At 42.1% G+C, this 19,445-nt stretch overlaps 2 protein-coding genes across 8 annotated transcripts in view; one reads left to right on the top strand and one right to left on the bottom strand.

Annotated features, from left to right (window-relative positions):
* The window catches only part of lrp1ab (low density lipoprotein receptor-related protein 1Ab), an 85,834-nt gene extending 75,002 nt beyond the window's left edge, over positions 1-10,832 (top strand). For 2 of the 3 annotated variants that reach the window (XM_071476237.1, XM_071476236.1), the window contains exons 66-89: positions 72-194; positions 291-416; positions 514-630; positions 1,322-1,428; positions 1,545-1,677; positions 1,891-2,013; positions 2,140-2,262; positions 2,363-2,500; positions 2,622-2,759; positions 2,881-3,000; positions 3,088-3,374; positions 3,485-3,663; positions 3,774-3,880; positions 4,001-4,120; positions 4,230-4,406; positions 4,557-4,697; positions 4,864-5,037; positions 5,783-5,944; positions 6,096-6,267; positions 6,721-6,822; positions 6,975-7,048; positions 7,135-7,228; positions 8,098-8,242; positions 8,969-10,832. In XM_071476237.1, coding sequence (XP_071332338.1) covers positions 72-194; positions 291-416; positions 514-630; positions 1,322-1,428; positions 1,545-1,677; positions 1,891-2,013; positions 2,140-2,262; positions 2,363-2,500; positions 2,622-2,759; positions 2,881-3,000; positions 3,088-3,374; positions 3,485-3,663; positions 3,774-3,880; positions 4,001-4,120; positions 4,230-4,406; positions 4,557-4,697; positions 4,864-5,037; positions 5,783-5,944; positions 6,096-6,267; positions 6,721-6,822; positions 6,975-7,048; positions 7,135-7,228; positions 8,098-8,242; positions 8,969-9,106 — 3,320 coding nt within the window. In that variant the 3' untranslated portion in view covers positions 9,107-10,832. Of the gene's footprint in view, positions 1-71; positions 195-290; positions 417-513; positions 631-1,321; positions 1,429-1,544; positions 1,678-1,890; positions 2,014-2,139; positions 2,263-2,362; positions 2,501-2,621; positions 2,760-2,880; positions 3,001-3,087; positions 3,375-3,484; positions 3,664-3,773; positions 3,881-4,000; positions 4,121-4,229; positions 4,407-4,556; positions 4,698-4,863; positions 5,038-5,782; positions 5,945-6,095; positions 6,268-6,720; positions 6,823-6,974; positions 7,049-7,134; positions 7,229-7,359; positions 7,399-8,097; positions 8,243-8,968 lie in introns of all 3 variants that reach the window. The other variant, XM_071476238.1, reaches the window with a different exon arrangement.
* Positions 10,833-11,061: 229 nt separating this feature from the next.
* Positions 11,062-19,445, bottom strand: part of fmnl3 (formin-like 3) — a 33,250-nt gene continuing 24,866 nt past the window's right edge. For 2 of the 5 annotated variants that reach the window (XM_071476239.1, XM_071476244.1), the window contains 12 exons: positions 19,111-19,203; positions 18,872-18,996; positions 18,314-18,516; positions 17,925-18,228; positions 17,760-17,840; positions 17,488-17,617; positions 17,160-17,320; positions 16,864-16,965; positions 15,751-15,843; positions 15,501-15,624; positions 14,482-14,593; positions 11,062-12,561 (listed from right to left, as the gene is read on the bottom strand). In XM_071476239.1, coding sequence (XP_071332340.1) covers positions 14,502-14,593; positions 15,501-15,624; positions 15,751-15,843; positions 16,864-16,965; positions 17,160-17,320; positions 17,488-17,617; positions 17,760-17,840; positions 17,925-18,228; positions 18,314-18,516; positions 18,872-18,996; positions 19,111-19,203 — 1,508 coding nt within the window. In that variant the 3' untranslated portion in view covers positions 11,062-12,561; positions 14,482-14,501. Of the gene's footprint in view, positions 12,562-13,907; positions 13,952-14,472; positions 14,594-15,500; positions 15,625-15,750; positions 15,844-16,863; positions 16,966-17,159; positions 17,321-17,487; positions 17,618-17,759; positions 17,841-17,924; positions 18,229-18,313; positions 18,517-18,871; positions 18,997-19,110; positions 19,204-19,445 lie in introns of all 5 variants that reach the window. The other 3 variants (XM_071476240.1, XM_071476243.1, XM_071476242.1) reach the window with 3 other exon arrangements.

Genomic DNA, 19,445 nt, shown 5'->3' with positions numbered 1-19,445 from the left:
TGATATGCTGTTCTTTCACTTTGGTGTGTGACTTCCCTCAGTAACTACAAATCTGTTATTCCTTCTCATAGCTGAGGTCACGTGTGCCCCCACCCAGTTCCAGTGTGCCATTACCAAACGCTGCATACCTCGTGTCTGGGTGTGTGACCGTGACAATGACTGTGTGGACGGATCTGATGAACCCACCAACTGCAGTAGGACTCCCAGCTTATTTCTCATTTAGTTGATTCGTGAGTCATCCTGATTAGCTGTCAAGTTAACTGCCCCCAAATGTCCCCCCCCCCCTCCAGCCCAGATGACTTGTGGTGTGGACGAGTTCCGATGTAAAGACTCTGGTCGCTGCATTCCTGCTCGCTGGAAGTGTGATGGCGAGGATGACTGTGGTGATGCGTCAGATGAACCAAAAGAGGAGTGTGGTAGGAATCGTCTTTCCAGATGCACTGAAGAGATGTTTGTGGCACTTACTGATGTTTCCAAATTGAGATGTTTCTATTTTCTAATTTCTTTGTGCAGCTGAGAGGACATGTGAGCCGTACCAGTTCAGATGTAAGAACAACCGCTGTGTACCGGGCCGCTGGCAGTGCGACTATGACAATGACTGTGGGGACAACTCAGATGAAGACAAGTGCAGTAGGTGTCACTTTGAGCTTGGAAACAACATCTTCATACTGTCAGCATCTGTTATCTCACCTTGTCCAGTGTCACTTACTTTCATGCCCATGCTTTGTCTACTGTTAACACACTCACTTTGCACCTGTATCTTGTTAACTGTGCATATTAACTCACATGTTCGGCACTAACATCCATTCCCTGTCATTTCTGATGCATCTTACCTCATCTGATATTTGTTTCATTTCATACTGTCCTGTTGGCATGAGCCAGAGGTAAGTTACTCCACCTTCATATGAACTGCTGCCATATTCAGTGTCACCTCCCTGCTGTGCCTTTTACTTCACACTATCTTCATTCTTATGCTTGTGTCCAACTGTGATCCACAACCACCCGTGAGAGTGTGCAAGCTGAGCTCTAGAGAGATTGTTGTATTGTTTTCCTTTGCCACTAGATGCCACTGCACAAGACTTTATTTGTAATGCTGATTTATACATATGGAAACATATATAAAAGCACTTAAATTTAATCAGTTATATTAAAAATATATAACGTAATATTGAGATTTATTGAGCTACTGTCATTCTCTCACATAACTTCCTTGGTCTACACTTTCCCATGTGCTTGTTTCAACACTTGTCCCGTGTTTGTGCTGTTAAAGGTGTTTGCAAGTGTTTTCATCAACATTAACCTTGTCTTTCTTCTTCTGTAGTGCCTCGACAATGTTCAGAAAGTGAGTTTGCCTGCACAAATGGTCGCTGTATTGCCGGGAGGTGGAAGTGTGATGGAGACCATGACTGTGCTGATGGATCTGATGAGGTGCAGAAACTTTATATTAGGGTGTTTATGTGACCTTTAAATAACATTCATTGTATATTTGTTTGTAAGTGTAAAAGCTGATCCTCTGTTGCCTGCGGGCTGTGATGTTTCTGCAGCATGGCTGTGATCTGAAGTGTGACAACGACCAGTTCCAGTGTAAGAACGGACACTGTATCCCCATCCGCTGGCGGTGTGACGCTGACCCTGACTGCATGGACGGCAGTGATGAGGAGAATTGCGGCAGTGCTGGTAAGTGAATGTTATTGTCTTTTTAAAGCATCTGCAAAAAATAAGCGTTTTAATGAGACTTAAATGTGTGACTATGATTTTTCACACATTTGGCTTGTTGTTGCAAAACACCCAGATGTTAAGTGCTGTGAAACAAAGGTGTATCACTTTTTTTTTTTGCAAAAACACATCAGTAGTAAAAATTCTCTTATTTTTTCCTCCTGTTTTTCTCAGCCGGACGTCACTGCCCTCAGGATGAGTTCCAGTGTAACAACACTTTGTGTAAACCCCTCGCCTGGAAGTGTGACGGGGAGGATGACTGTGGGGACAACTCTGATGAGAATCCTGAAGAGTGCAGTGAGTGCAGCCCTGTAAATCACACACATCTTGAAATGCTCTTAGTCTTCATCTTTTGTCCTGACCTGTTTTTTTTCCCCCCTCCCTCTTTGTCCCTCATGCCTCCTTTCTCTGCTCGGCTCTCAGGGAGGTTCCAGTGTCCTCCCACCAGGGCTTTCCGCTGCCAGAACGACCGCGTATGTCTGCAAGTCTCAAAGAGATGTGACGGTGTTAATAACTGCGGTGATAACTCAGATGAACTGAACTGCCGTAAGTTGTGAAGTCATTCAAATCAATGTGAAAATCCCTACTTCATCTACTGTAATGGAGGAGATTATTGACCTGTGTGTGTGGTGTTACATGTTTACAGCGGCCCCTCCAGCTGTTCCCACATGTGAGAAAGATGAGTTCTTATGTGCCAACCACAGATGCATCAGCTCCACTCTGCGCTGTAACTTCTTTAATGACTGTGAAGATTACGGCTCTGATGAGATCAACTGCAAGACAGGTGCCTCATGTCAAAGCCGATTTCTGTGATATAACTGACCACAAATCTGTGGTCTCTAGTGTTTAAACTTGAAATGCACATGACTCATCTTTCACTTGTTGCTTACTTTTTTTTTTTTTAGACACCAAGCTAAATGACTGTAGGAGTAACAGGACGCAGTGTGGTGATGGAGATGAAGCCCACTGTGTCACCAACGGCACAGACTCCTTCTGCTCCTGCAAGCCAGGCTTCCAGAAGACAGGACACCGCACCTGTGGAGGTGAACATGCAAAAAAAACACTTCACCTGTTCGCCTGAAATATTTAAAATATAGCAAATGATTGCACTTCAGAGGCAATGAGCTGGGCTGTAATGATATAATATTCAACATGATTTTTCAGATAAGAACGAGTGTCTGCAGTTTGGAGTCTGTTCCCACATCTGTAACAACACCAAAGGCTCCTATAAATGCAGCTGCCACAAGTACTTTACAAGGATCAACGACACCTGCAAGGCTGACAGTGAGTGTTTCTCCTTTTAAGAAATTTTGTAATTAATTTTTTAAAGCTTTTTTTCACAATAATTATTCATTTGCATTTTGCTTCCAGACATGAATAGCAGTCGACAGATTCTCTACATAGCTGACGATAACGAAATCCGCAGCCTTGACCCTGGCATGCCCAACTGGCGCTATGAGCAGACCTTCCAAGGCGACGCTAGTGTGCGTATTGATGCAATGGACCTGCATGTCAAGACCAACCGCATCTTCTGGACCAACTGGCACACAGGCCGCATCTCCTCCTATGAACTTCCAGGACCATCCACATCCTCCTCCTCCTCCTCCAACTCTCACCGTAACCGGCGGCAGAGCGAGGGCAGGATCACCAACTTGCAGGTAATGCTGGTCAAATGTGTGCAGAAACACAAACTCTATTGTATCACTACAAACGCAAGACACACACAAACTCATGAACTTTCTGTCAATGCCTTTCTGCTTATATTCAGATTAAAGAGCTGAAGATGCCTCGTGGAATAGCGGTGGACTGGGTGGCTGGTAATCTGTACTGGACTGATTCTGGTCGTGATGTAATAGAAGTGGCTCAGATGTCAGGCCAACACTGCAAGACCCTCATCTCTGGCATGATAGACGAGCCTTACGCCATTGTACTGGATCCACAGAGAGGGTAAAAGACAGTCACTTAAGTGAAACAGTCATATAAAATATATCATTGCTATCATTGCTTTTTCTTTTTACATGTTTTGTGACGTGTTTTCACACTCTGTTTCCCATCAGTACCATGTACTGGGCAGATTGGGGGAACCACCCTAAGATTGAGACAGCTGCCATGGACGGCACTCTGAGACAAACTCTAGTCCATGAGAACATCCAGTGGCCCACAGGTCAGTACTTTCCCAGCAACTCGCTGTAATACATAGACAAATTTAATCTCTGGAGCTGCCCAGCCCAACCATGGTCTTTCTTACTTTTATATACAAGGCTCTTCCATTCTGCTTCTACAGGTTTGGCTGTGGACTACTTCAATGAGCGACTTTACTGGGCAGATGCTAAACTGTCAGTTATTGGCAGTGTTCGTCTGGATGGCTCTGATCCTGTCATTGCTGTCTCCGGCCTCAAAAACAGTTGAGTTTCTTTGTGCGATCAAAACAAAACTGTGTGAAAGATGACAGTTTAGAAATGCCTGCATGTTTTTTCCCTTTTTGGCTCATTTCTCCTTTCTCTCATTTCCAGACCTGCTTCATCCATTCAGCATAGATGTCTTTGAGGATTACATATACGGTGTCACATATGTAAATAACTTTGTCTTCCGGGTCAATAAGTTTGGCAAAGGCCCCATGGAGAATCTCACCACAGGCATCAACCACGCTACTGACATAGTCTTGTACCACCGTTACAAGCAGCCAGAGAGTGAGTGTCCCAACATGATGTTTTTCTCCAAACGTGTATTGATGTAAATACTTAAAATGCACCCAGAAAAATAAGATGTTTCAAGCTTTTTATTTTCGTACATACCATGTATGTTTTTCTGATTGCATATCTTGTTTCTCTCTGCGTCAGTGACCAACCCATGTGACAGGAAAAAGTGTGAGTGGCTGTGTCTGCTCAGCCCCAGTGGACCAGTGTGTACCTGTCCTAACAACTACGTGGCTGACAATGGCACATGTGTAGAGAGGCCGAGCCCAACCCAGTCACCATTCTGTAAGTCTGCACACACGCATACATACATACACTTGCATACCCATCAGACAGCTGAGTAGTAAACAACTGTATCCCTGCTGTCACTTTAGCAATTTAGCATGTGGGTGCTTTTACGTTCAGATGCCTCTTACAAACGTTGCCTGATCATGGAATTCCCATTCTGCAGCTCCCCCCTCAGGACCCTGTGGTATTCAGTGTCAGAATGGTGGAAGCTGCTTTCTTAATGCCCGTCAGGTGGCCAAGTGTCGCTGCCAGCCCAGCTACACCGGAGAAAGATGTGAAATCAACCAGTGCAGGGACTACTGCAAGAATGGAGGCACCTGCACTGCTTCTCATACAGGTAAGAGCACAACACACTCATACATAATCACCGGTTTATTTACCATAGACTTACTGCGATGTGAACACCTAACCTACAGGGACTCCTTTCCTTACTTGGCAGTTAAGCAAGAAGACAGTTAGTTAATGTTTAGTTTCTTCCCTTTTCATTAGAACAGATGTATTAATAGGCCTCAGTGGTGTATATTTCTGTAGAATGCAACAAGGTAGATTGACTTTGTAATAATTTTTATGATTCAAAGGATGGCAATGACTGTCAGTCTGTTGGTCGGTCAGTTGGTCCAACACTTCAGACTGAAATATCTGGATTACTATTGGTGGGATTGACATGGAATTTTGTACAGAAATTCTTGGTGTCCAGACAATGTGTCCTACTTGCGTGATCCCCTGACTTTTCTTCAAGTGGCATTATGGAATTGACATTTTTGATTTTCTCTGAAATATCTTGATAACTATTGCAATGACTTTTAACTGAACATTGTTAGTATGATTTTCACCCACTCCTCTGATGTCCAGCGGAGCTCTCTGGAGTATTCATTAGCAGCAGCAATCACAGGCCAAAAGGCTACAAAAGAGAGGGCATGAAGTAAAGAAAATTGGGAACATCATTAAGTTCTAAATGCAGTAAAAGACTGAAGTTGTTGAGATGCATAGCTACAGTTTTATGTAAATAACTGCAGTTTTATTCCTTTATGTTTGTCTCCGATTTATTTTAACTCTTAATTCATATTTTACCTGGGTTGTAGGTGCACCAACCTGCAGATGTCCTAAGGGCTTCACTGGGCCCACCTGCAACCGCCACACTTGTCAGGACTACTGCCTGAACGGAGGCAACTGCTCTGTCAACATGGGCAACCAGCCAACCTGCAGCTGCCCACCAGAGTACCAGGGAGACCAGTGCCAGTACAGTAAGTGGCAACACTTTTTTGATGATGAAATGTGTATAATATTTGGCCTTCTGATGTACAGTGCTTACAAAAAATGGCATGTGTGACATTGTCACACTGTGTCACAAAATAGTGAAAATGCACCTCTCACAGCTCTTCCCTCCATCCTCAGGTAAATGTGAAGGGTTCTGTCAGAATGGTGGAACCTGCTTAGAAACCTCCAACGGCACCAAACTGTGTCTGTGCCCCACTCAGTACATTGGACACCAGTGCGAGCTGGACAAATGTCAGTTCTGTGGAACGGGCAAGTGTTTGACGTCATCCTCAGGGGAGGTTTCCTGCAGGTGTGTACACTGTGGAACGTGGACTCTATACAAAATAAATTAGACTTAGATTTGTAAATATTTCTTAATATTTATTTTGGACTGTTCAGTAGCAAGTGGGCAAGGTCAGACATCAATATATGCACATCATGTTCCTTGCTGGTTACACTGACTGAAAAGTGATCATGATCACACGATCAACTAGAATGGCACTCAGTAGAGAGCATGTGTCTGCCAAGGACATCTATCTATCCTATCCCTCCACCAAGTTTGTTGCAAACTGGTTCTGTACTTTTTGCATAAGCCTGCTGACAAACAAATAAACAAACAAACAAACAGACACAGGTGTAAACATAACCTCTTTGGTGGAAGTAAAAATATGTGGATATTCAAACCTTGCATTTGGAGGGGATATCATTGAGGAACCTGAATCATTTTTAATGTGTGTGTGTCTGTGTCTGTCTGTGTGTGTAGTTGCCCCAATGGTCAGACCCAACCCAGCTGCTATTCCTGTTTGGACTACTGCACAAATGGACAATGTTCAGTTGACACTCGCACACTGCTGCCTCAGTGCAAGTAAGATATGACACCCACCCCCATCTTATTATACTTTTCCTGTTCTTTTCTGTCTGTGTTCTTTCACACACACACACACACACACACACACACACACACACACACACACACACACACACACACTTTTTAACTCTGACTCATTGTGTGTCCAGGTGTCCTGCTGGATGGCGAGGATACAGATGTGAAGTTGCAGCTGCTCCTAGAGATTCTTCTGCTTCCAGTGGAAGTAAGTCACACAGTCCCTGACAGAGAGTCTCGTTGGTAAAATATGCACTTTGGTCCTATTTGTTAACATTATTTGCTCACTCACAGGTACTGCGTCCATCGTCACCCCAGTGCTTCTGCTGCTCTTACTGGCACTGCTGGTGGTTGGTGCCATCTTGTGGTACAAACGGAGAATGCGCGGGTAGGTCCTGGTTTCAGAAACCTTTTTTTTTTTTTTTTCAAACTCCATTTTTCATCTGCTCCTCACACCTATACTGTCTAGCCTCTCTTTCTCGCTTACCTTTTGATAACCATCTATTTCCTGTCTCCCAGGTCTCTATGGCCAGGCAAATCTCGTTCTCAGTGCTCGCGGTAACTTTATAGGGTTACATAATCAACCTGTTGACCCACAAATCCTGTCTCCTCCCTTCCTTGATATCCAGTCAGATTGGCTATGCTTTTTGTTGGTCCATTTGTCTATTCTGTTGGTCAATGTAGAAATCTGTCTGTTTGTCCTTGCCTGCCATCTCCTATTTTCCTGTTGGGTTTCCAGCCTATAGCAACACAGGGACCTATTGACTCTTACGTGAAGTAGTTTTGCTGGTGATGCACAAACAACTGAGCTGTTTCGTCTTTCTTGCATCTCCATACCCTCCCTTGTTTACATGTGTAAATGTTAGGCTTATGCTATGTGTTTGCATAGTAAAATATACAATTGTGCATCTATGAAAATGTTTCAATGCTTGCAAACAGCTAAATATTTGCAATGCGAAAGTCCAGCATTCTCCACAATAGACATGCTGCGGTATATTCTCTGGGTTTGATCAAATGGCCTTTTGACCAAAAAAGCTCATTTGACAACCTTTAGTATATGTTGTCTTGGTTGTGTGGATTGTGTGTAGCTGGTACTGAGTCAGTACATGGCTTATGCCAAATTGTAATGTTTTTCCAGCCACTCTGAATTGTTTCATTTAGGGCTTCTCCCAAAAATGTTAAATCGTCTTTTTAAATGAGGATCTAAATCTCTTGCATAGATGGTTATTGAGATTGTTTGTCTCTGTCTGTCTGCAGTGCCAAGGGCTTCCAGCACCACCGAATGACAAATGGAGCCATGAATGTTGAGATTGGGAACCCTGCCTATAAGATCTATGAAGGAGACCCTGACGATGATGCTGGGGAGCTCCTGGATTCAGACTTTGCTTTGGACCCAGACAAGGTAACACAGTTAAAAGCACTCTTGTTTAAAGAGTCATCTGACCCAAATGTGATATCAGTTTCTGAAACTTCTGCCACGACCCCAATACATGTTGGGGTGTGCTGCCATTTCTTTATTAGAAAGTAGATCCAATAAAAACTGTTCTGAGAGAGGTCTTGAGATTATCCAGATCACTGGGACATTGTTTTTGGGAAGACACACTCAGAAATGTTATGCAAATTTTAAGCAAACTTCCAGAAAAAAAAAATCGAATTAATCTGCATTCCCAGCGCATGAATATAAGGGTTAGTTGGTCCATTGAGAATGTGATGCTATGTTTTTTAGTTTGGGGCCATCAAACCACTGAGGAAGAAGATGTTTTTGCTTGCTGCTATTTTTCATCTCTCTAGTGAACTGGAAGCTTGAGTGATGCTTAAGTCATATATTCATGTGCATCATTATTTATTCACAAAGACTGTTTCCATTTTGCTTTTATCAAAACACCAGCATTTCCAGTGTATTTTTTTGATTTAGGTCATTGGCAGTTGATTGGTAATTGGAAAAATCTGAGCAGACTATAGGACATACCAAACCAACAGCAAACCTAAACTATATGCAGGGATTCTAGTGGCAAGAGGGAAAATGTTTAGTTTTTGTTATTTGGTTGAACCTAACCCTTTTTTTTTTTTTAAAAGAACAAAACGCAGTAAACACTCCTTTTACCATCTAATTTTCTTTGCTCCACAGCCCACTAACTTCACCAACCCAGTGTACGCCACCCTATACATGGGCGCCCACAACAGCCGCAACTCTCTGGCCAGCACAGATGAAAAGAAGGAGCTTCTCTCCCAGGGCGATGAGGACATGAGTGACCCACTAGCATAGAGCTTGGCTTGGATTGAACTCTGCCAACATTGCCCTGCCCTGCCCAACCCAGTGCTGAGCCAGCAAGCTCTCTCATCTTATGCCTTTACCAACTGAAAAGAAAAGCAACAAAAAAAAGCAAGAACACTGTATAAAATGTATAAAATGAAGGACTACTTTTTTAAGTGATTGCAGTATTATATTTTGTTCTTTGACAAAAAAAAATCCTCTGGTGATGAAAAAGGAACCATTTTATAGACATTTATTCAGTTCTTCTTTTTAATTTTGCTCACCTCCTCCTCACAGCTCTCCCTCCCCTCTCACACATATAGCCACTACCTCTGTGCAAATGTAAAAGATAGAGTGTTACAAATGGCCGTGGAACAATTTTTATTTTTTATTTTTGTATGAATTGTATAGGGGAAAAAAGAGAATATTGTTCCATCACAGAAAACGTTGCCAAGTCTTTGTTGTTCATGAAAGAGAGGAGAAATGTCAGTGCTCCCCATGAATGCTTCCTGGATGCTGGTTTGGCTCAGTCTTTCACGTTATGTGTATATGTAAGTTTGCTGCTGGAGGTCTAAAGGGAGAAATGAGAAAAAGTTTAACTGCACATGTACACATGGAGGACTAAGCATCGCAGACAATGTCTGTTCTGTTGTCTCAAAGAACTACATTCAAGTGATTGTCTTTTACCTCCTTGCACAGACTAAAGTTATATATATATTTGCATATATATAAACCTATTAACAAAGTGTCTTGAAAATATACCCAGGAATACAAACATCAGTAACAAATAGCAGTCTGTACTTTTTAACAATTTTTTTTTTTTAGTCATTGTATAATTGACATACTTTTTGTCAGAAATGAATGCATCAATGGCAGTGTGTGAGTGTGCTGGATGAAGATGATTGTAATAGAGTCCACATTCCAGGATGAAAAGTCTGGGATGGATATCCGTGGCCTTGGTTTAGCCTACTGCAGGACACTCTGGACAGAAGCCGGATTTTGCTCTGAAACTGCTCTAGAAAGTTCTTTTTAGGAGTGACGGCAAGCTTCTGTGAATTTCCAGTCATCACTGAAAAACAATCTACGACAAATAATTAGCTGAGAATGGTAACATTTAGCTTTTGTTCCTTGTCTTTTGATTGTAAATGTACTTTGAGGAAAGGCCTGGGAGACCGATGGTACGTACTTCTGTGGGAGATTGAGTTTTTTTCTTTTTTTTTTTTTTTTTTTGTATTGTATGTAATTACATGGACATGTAATTTAGGTTAATGCTCATTGTTAAGTGCATTCCCAGGAAGGAGACTGATCAGCTTCCTGATAAGCATTCCTTTGTTAATTCTTTTGCCTTGCTGCTAACGCTAACCATCTGTCTGTGTGTCAGCCTGGTTTTTAGTCTTTAAAGTTACTTTCTGTGTCTCACTGCTCACCATGCTGCTTTTAACTGAGCTTCTACTCAGCCATACCTGCCATATCACTCTGCATGGTACTGTCACACACCCATCCTAGAGGAAATGCTCTTGCTTTGTCCCTGACTTTTAACAGTATTCATTTTCCTTTTTTTTTTTTTCATCCTGCTCTTTTAGATTTTCACCCAACCATGTAATTAGAACAATCATTTTTCAGTTGGAGAAATTCTTTTGGTGGCAAAAATCCACATGGATATTTGTGGTTCTGATTGTTTTGTTATGATTCTATTTCTTTTTGATATAAGAAATTAAATGGATTTTTATAGTAGAAATGTACGGTGGCTCTGTCAGTCATTTGGAGAGATGGAGAGAAAGAGCAATTGCTCGTTATTTCTTTCTGGAGTACATCAGAAATTAACATGAGCTATCCTAAAAAGTAAAAAAATAAAATAAAATATGAACATGTGGTAAGCGCTTGTTTGCATGTTGCTTCATAAAAGAAAGACCACAAACATTTGCTTACATACTGCTGCACTGTAATAACAGCCTTTAGTCTTGTAGTTACATAGTTCATCTTATTTATTAAAAAGGAAGTGTCATCTTTCAGTCAATAGTCAATATCATGAATCATTTCTTCTGAAAAGTAAATTTCTTGATTTCAATGTACAGTAATATAAATGTCCACTTAACAGAATAGTGTCTCATACAATGTAAGCCAAATTAAGTAGTGTAAAGAATCACTCCCTTTGTGCCAATGTGCCAATGTCTCTTAGGAGGAAATTCATTATCTCTTTTGAGATAGAAAAAAAGCTTAAAACATAAGACCTCATAGGAATGTAAATGTCCTTCATCCATCACCACATCTATAACAGGTTAACATCATCTGAGCCCTTAAACAGTAGTCCACGTGGAATCTTCTTCATACATTTGTCACTTCCCATATGCCACTAAAAGTGTGACAGAAAGTGTTGTCAAGGCATACAACATTCATTTTTGAACAACTACTTGGACAAGGCACAATGACTCTCATGTCAAATGTTATAAGCTTTAAGACACTGATGTACTAGAGAGGTAAATAAAAGAGTAATCTTATCATTGTTCCTCTCACCTTCTAGTTGTGTGCCGTTAAAGCTGGAAATTTCAACTTTTGCATATTGTTGACAGTATTATAAGGCTAATGTTAAAGTACAAGGCAATAAAAATACAATCTTTAACAAATGAAAGATGTAAAATAAACTAATTATGGCTGACTCATGAGAAATAACACTGTTTACACAAAAAAGGCACTTCTGAAGCAAAACACGAGACATTCAACAAAGTTTGGTTTGGCTAGCCTGTCCAAAAGAACCAGTACTGTAGAGTAGATGGTCTTTCCTCCGGGATACATGCAATTGGAATCTAAATAAACCATAGTCAATATTAAGTCTTGATTGAGTGTGTTGACTTGGCTTAATGTCAGGAAGCAGTCCCCAAATATATCAAAGCTTCTCTGTTATTTGGAGGAAGGTTTTGTGAGTGTCTTCGAGGCAGCAGTGTTGGCATCTTCCCTTGGCTGCCTCCCAGTCTAAGTCCTGCTACGACTGCATAATCTGAGGAAATTAACGGTTTTGGGAATAAGATCCACATGTTGGCAGGCACTTGTTAGTGAAAGCACCATTCCTCCTGCTTTGTGGTCCGCCAGTCCTCAGCTCACTTCACCTGTTTGTATGGAGTCGTCCTTTGACCGGTCTGGCTCTCAATGCCAACAGAGCAGGGAAAGTCTTCTGCTTGCAGTGAGAGAGGAGTGACCCACTGTGCTTCTGTAACGATGCCTGCTCACTTAAAGTGGCTGTTAAGGGCCTCCATAAATAAATAAATTACCCAGCTAAGACAAGGGCTCTGTCCTGTCCTCCCTTTTCAGTCTTTGTGATCTGCAGCCTCAGGGTTGAGATGGGCCATCGGAACACAGGGAGGAAGGTTACAGTGGGGAGGGGAGTATAAGGGACGAATAAGTGGTTTAGGGTCTCTTCCAACCGCTCCGGATCAACGCGTCAGCTCGCAGGAAAGGCTGGTTTCGGAGATCTGTGAGTAGGCATGGAGAAAGGGGTAAGAGACGGGGGGGACACTCATGTTAGAGGATCCAGAAGTCAAACTGCAAATTTGTTTCGACTTACTGTAACTTATTTTGTTCTTTTGCATGTAGCGGACATACACTCAGCTGCCAGTACATTAGGTACACCTAATAAACTGCTGTGTTTCTATTATTTTGTTCCTTTTATATGATTGAGGGTAAGCCAAAAAAACAGAAACACTGCTCTGTATAATGCAATACAGTTCACAAATTACATCCTCCAAAATGATCATAAAGTTGAATCAAGACACCTCCAGCACTTGAGAAAAAACGAAACATTATAACCTTCATGAAGGAGGGTTTATTGCAGGGCTGCTGCATTAGACTGCATTATTTTTAGCTAGGTGTTCCTCATAAACTGCCAACTGAGTGTATATTACCATATATTTCAGGCAAATAATTATAGAAAATCTGCAACGTCTGCAGTTAAACTTTGTTAAATGTGTATTAGAAATATAAAGTCAGCAAATAAGAGCATAAACAATGCAGATTAAACATTGAATGACACATTCCCATAACCTTGCACTTCACTTGGAAGTAGTGATAATACAAAACAGTGAAATTCAAGGCTTTGGGAATGTAGTTATGGCATCTTTGAAACACAAATAATGCAGCAGTACAAAAAAACATAGCCATCATTATTACAGTTACAGTACAATGGTCAACAAGCTCTTCAGTCTGTGGAGCAACAATCAAGATGCCTGTGACACTAAAGTAAAAGAAAACATTTAACTCTATAACAGTTTTGGACACAGACTGTGTTCATGTATATCTGACTGAATGTGTGTCTGTTTTTTCCTAGAGCCTGTTGACCAAATAGCTGTTCAGCACACCGCGGATGACAGTTAGCACAGACAAAACAGACATTGTTGACAGGTGAGAGGTAAATGAACACTAGACAACATGCAACATATAATAGGAAGGGGTGAGGATAATGATGATAATATTTAGGGCACGGTTATGCATTTAAACTGAACAGCAATGTTCTGAAAATACTGCAGGGGATTTGTGACTGGGTCTAAGACTTAGGGAAAAATCAAATTACTGACTTCATGTTTTAACGGCTGTTGGGGCAAGTGATATTGAACCATAAACATACTTTAACTCGCTTCTTAATTAATCTTCATTATTATTATTTTCTGTCAATAGTGTGGAAAAGGAAATCTCAGTGCCGTAAAGCATCTTTTTTTTTTGTTTTGCGTCCGAAGCACTAGCTGAAGCAGCTGACATCACTGTAGCAGCACACAGGAGCTGGAAGGCCAAGCGGGCCGGGTTTCAGCCAGGCTACCTTCCTTACCCTCTCTTAGGAGTGGGACATACTGTCATTAATCTTCTTTTCAGCTGGAGGGGGTAGAATAAACAGTGGTGGTTGAGGAAAGAAGAGTCACATGTTAGCCGGAAAACCAACACCAAACAAGTTAGTCTCATGGAACAAGGCGTCGCTGATAAAACCAGTAAATTAGCCAAACCTCTTTATTGTTGAATTCGGCTTCATGAAAAAAATGCTTTAAAAGAAATCTGCCATAATAATGCACAGCCGTTTACAAGTGTCATGCATGATGCTCTGACTTGATAATTTAATCACAGTCATGTCTGATGGTACCCTGAGTGTATCAACATATTTTTCACGCACAAAATATGCTGACACTCTGTACAACTTTTCTTTGTTTTCCATGTAGCTTTGTGCCAGGCAAAGAGGTTTGGCTGACTCCTATCATCAGATGCCTGATAGGAGCCATCTAGTAGTAGAACACAAACAACCAATGATGGCCCAAGTTAGTTCACAGTAATTGTAGTGGTAGAAGTTGTGGAGGAGGGGGTCATGCTGCATGCACAGTGGTCAGGAGGCATACGAGAGACACCTGGACAACCTTGGCATTAGGGGGGAGGGCTAGCAGTTGGCGTCGTCACAGAGGTTGGCTTCACAGAAGAACCGTGAGCCGCGTTTAGCAGTGCGGGCTGTGAAGGGCACGCTCTTCAGTACTGGGGGAGGAGGGGGAGGGAGAGAAAACATGTCACACCTGAGACACTGCCCGTCTGGGGGGAGAGGCGGGCACTGGACCACCGTCATATTTCATATTTCAGGAGACTGTAGTGAATCTGAGGAAAGTGGGGCTGTGCTGTTTGAAGCACATACCTATAGAAGCAAACCTTGTAAAAGCCTCAGGAGGTTTTTAATAGAATTAGAACAGAATGAGTGTGTGTCTTGGAAAAGCATCAGCTGGATAATAAGCTGTTACGGCTCTCATAGTAGTGGCATAGAAGCATTATCAATATGACTAAAAATTATATTAATGCAACATTTATATTATTTACATTTCAAGCACTGATCACTGACTGTTTCCTGAGGCTGTAGATACTGCCTTTTTTCTCTTCCAGCCCTGATATGTAGAATTTGAAAAAGTCTGACTTTGGCAACTCCTGGTGGTACATTCAGGAAGGACACTTACTTGCTCCCCAATCAGTTCTCACTGGGACTGTCTTATTTTTCCACAAACAAAAATGTCATCAGAATACTTTGAAAAAATACTATAGTCACATAAAAAAATCTACACATGGTTGCTTTAAAGAGGAATCCTGTAACTAAAGATCCTTCATACTGAACTTTATGTGCACTTGGAATCAGTTTGCCTCTCTGACTATCAACATACTGAGGCTCAACAGCTTCAGTGTTGTTCATTTCAGAGCTAACGAGACAGCACGTCATGGAATAACTAGCGACTGCTGAGCCGCTATGTGCTGTGCTCCAGATGTGCTTGTGTCTGGACCACGTAGCACAAGGTGCACTTCAAAGGAGCTGAGCAGTGAATGACCACAGTCATCCTCGGCCTGGGACAACCGGGGCTGCTGGCACCCACATGGGGTCTTTTTAGGGTGCTGTCTGGCCCACCTGTGATGATGTCCTCAATAGTGCCATCCTTGCCCTCGTAAACGGGCCGGTGGTCCTTGGCTTGCCGCTTGCGCAGCTCTGCAATCAGCTCCTGTTGTTGCTGCCTCTTCTTTTGTGCCTGGACCTGAACCAGTGGAGAGGATATTTGTACTGTTCACTGTGCTTTTTGGCACGCCGCGAAGCTTTATTTAGCACTGAGTAAACATCTGATAGCTTTCATTCAGCTTAGTTGCTTGCACTTGAACTGTACCTTCGGGTCATGTTGTTTAGCCTCCTGAGCCAATAACTTTTCTCTCATTGCTTGCTCCTGCTTCTTCCTCTGCTCATTTTCTTCCACTGCATCCTGTTGAGAAGACAAAAAGCTGACCAGTCTGTGACAAGAAACTGTAGCTCAAACAAAGTAAAGTCAACACACCTGTGTGGCCCAGTAAGGACACAGAAAACAGATCAAAAGTTGAACATAAACAGGGAGCGCACACTTTGATTAACAGCCAACCACTGCAAGTGTATTCTCTTTCTCCTTCTGCCCCGCCACCTTTCAACCTTTCAAACACGCACACACATTTTGATAAATTTACTTATTTGGTTTCTTGCTGAAAGCTAGACAAGAAGATCGATACCACTTGCATGTCTGTATTATAAACCCACAGCCAGCAGACAATTAGCTTATCTTAGCATAAAGACTGAAAACTGTGTAAAACAACAAGCCTGGCTCTGGAGAAAGTTACCAAAATCCAACGACCAGCTTATGTGGGTTACCTTTGAACAGAGCTGAGCTAGTTGTTTCCCCATTTCCAAATTTTATACAAAGATAAACTAATGACCTGGTGACTGTAGCTTCATATTAAGTGCACAGTGATGCTCTCATCTAACTCACAGTAAGAAAGTGAATTAATGTATTTGCCAAATGTCTAGCTATTCATTTAAGACAGATATAAACAATCAGACAGACAACCCCATACACAGAAATCCTTTTGCTGCACATTTCCTTGAGCAGATCCCATAAATCCAGGCTGAGAACAATCTCAGGAAGTGTGTTGTGTGGTGGGGCAGGGCGAGGCTGTCCAGGGGTAAAAAGGGAGGAGGGAAGGAGGGCAGGAGGGGAGGAGGGGAGAACGGGGGAAGAACCAGTCTAAACACCACAGCTGCAGCTCTAGAGTCAGACCCAGCTGGCCTTTCCTGTTATTTAGCCTCGGAGTATACGCCACGTCCTGTGGCACAGAGGCAGCCAAAGCTCTGCCCTGCTCTGCTCTTGGTGAGACAAACCAGGGAACTTCCCAAGTGACCAGCAGAGAAAGCTGGATTCAGTACAGAAGTGAGGAGATACACAGATGCTGCTGCTGCTGCTGCTTGGTGCCCTCACCTTGTAGGCCCTGATAAATCGCACAAACACAGGGAAGAACACCGAGGGTGGAGTCGTCTTGGCACTCTCTCCGAAGTAGTTCACCACATTGTTGAAGGCTTCCTAGAATTGGGAAGGAGGACAGTGCCAGAGTGGGAGCAATGTTTGTAAACACTGTTGTGTTAGGAGTCATGATTTTTTTTGTGTGTTTGAGAGGTGAGTGAGCTGCATGTGGGATAGAATTTTTGTCTCATGTCTATTCTCAAATTTTCTAGTGGATTCTTTGAGGTTTAGGAGGTGAGGACAGTGTTGGATACCTCTGCTGTCTTCGCGTCCTTCTGCAGCTTGTCCAGCTGTGTATCGCTGGCCTGGACGAAGCCTTTCAGGACTGAATGGTCATGGAGACTGCACTCTCTCCGGATCAGGTCCATGCCTTTCCCCAGCTCTCGAACATCCAGCAGCACATTTTCCAGAGACACTTCACACACATTCAATAGATATTGTGTCTTATTTACAGACTTTTCAAAGGATGTTTTATACAGAAATGATCTTATTTAGGTAAAAATACCTGACACGTCTATAAACATAGTGTATCTTCATATGGTTACTGAAAGAATTACAATTTAATGTTTAATGCAAACCCACCTGCGGCAGCTTTATCCACAAAGTGCAGTTCGTTGTGGAAGTTGGCCAGTTCGGGATATTTCTCTTTCACAATGAGAGCTATGTAGTGGAGCAATGTCATTTTTCTGTCTGTAGACTTAGTGTCCAGCAGCTGTGTAACAAAAGAAATGAATGGCATTTGCATTATCAGAAAAAGTGCTGCAAGAGTAAACTATGTTGAATATTTTTGGTGTTGACTGGCAATAAACTGAGCACTTGAACGAGATCTCCGAATTATGCCACCTATTACTCACCAGATCAAGACTTTGTAATTTGAAGCCATAAACACAGCCTCGCTTGCTGCTGTTCATGTAGTTTCCCAAGGCTAAGATGATCTATGAGTAAACCAGAAGAACAAATGAATATGCAGCACAAATGCTGCTGATATGAAAACACCAGCCAAAATGAACACTTCTTACCTCAAGCATTCTCTTCAACTTTGGTGAGGATTTGACTGAGCCAGAAGCAGCAATGATTGCATTGAGCTGTGGTGTGAGCATGTTGACATTGTCAGCAAAGTTCCCAACAAAGGTGATGATGTTCATTCTCTGCGTGAGTCTCTCAATCTTGCTGAATAATAACATGAAACGATCTTCCTCCGCCAGCTGGTCCAGTGGACGTCGCTCACGCTCGTATTGACGCAGCACCTTGACCTCTGACTCCGTGGGCAGGAAACGCATCAGGCACTCCACAAAGTCGACAGGTAAGGCTTTGAGGTCAAACCTGAGCAAACATAACTTATATTAGTAACTTGTTCTATGTAGCCTATGGTTCAAAAGTGAATTTTAAGTTCATGACAAGTGCATACTTCTCTATTGCTTTGCAGATTTCTTCTGTGGTCTTGTTAGCCTTTCGCAGTGTGATGGCTAAGTTCTTGGAGCGATTGGCGTCCAGGAGGGTGACTTTGTTTACCGCCTTCTGGGCCACTTTGCTCTTTGTGCAGGCAAGATCCACAACTGGTCCCTGGGCTCTGGTCTTAAAGAGCTCTTCAAACCTCTCAAGATCAAGCTCCTGCAGATGAGTGACAGTTTACTTACTTGTTCTGAACTTACACTATAAAGGCCTTGAAAACATACGGAAAAATTTTGGAAAAAGGCAGTGACACATATTTCTAATCAGGATCTAGCAACAGCTGAATCAAAATGTTATGGCAGTTGATGGATTGTTGCTTATGTTGCCAGCAAATCTGATGAAACCACACTCGCACAGTCCTGGTGAAGCTAAGCTAGATAACACAAAAAATTTTCAAAACTTTAACTTTGATAATTGCTATTTTAGTCACAAATACTTATGTTATAAGGATTTGAAACCAAGTTTTCAGTGACTCCAATCTAACTGTGAGGGGAGTTTCATCCGCTTGATTTACCTCTAGTACACGTTCATCATCAATCTCGTTGAAGACTGTGCCGTTGATCTGATTGGGCTTCAAGGCCGTCCAGTTAAACACAGGCAGGCGGAACTTAGTCTTGATGGGCTTCTTGATTCTGATAGCTGTAAAATATATAAATGTATTAACTTTCTCTCTTCTACCTGCAGTAGAATAGAAAGTAGAAAGCCTAAAAGTTGCATAAGAAAAATATGTCCTTTTGTGTTTTGTGCTCTAACCTGACAGGCCCAAACTCAGGATGACTGAGGGAGAAGCATCTGGCAGGGGTGGAGCGAGAGGAGGTGGTGGTGGTGGGACTGGGGCACTCGAGCCTGTAATTAATGTATTTATATTAAGACAATATTAAAAAATGTTTTACTGGAACTTTTCTTCTAGTCTAGTCTTATACTATTTTGTCATCCTTTATTGTTCTCTTCATATTTTATCTATTTCATTATAAGGCTGGCTCAACAGTCCTGTAAAAGAGATTTTTAATCTAACTGAAGTTATTATAAAGAAGTGAAAACTGCTGTAAGAGACAAAGATTATCTGCCTGCACACATGCACACAAAGG

The sequence above is a fragment of the Trachinotus anak genome, unplaced genomic scaffold, assembly GCF_046630095.1.
Source record: "Trachinotus anak isolate AG129_WGS33_773 ecotype Australia unplaced genomic scaffold, CSIRO_AGI_Tana_v1 ptg000004l, whole genome shotgun sequence".
NCBI lineage: Eukaryota > Metazoa > Chordata > Actinopteri > Carangiformes > Carangidae > Trachinotus > Trachinotus anak.
This window is presented reverse-complemented; position numbering and strand designations above follow the sequence as displayed.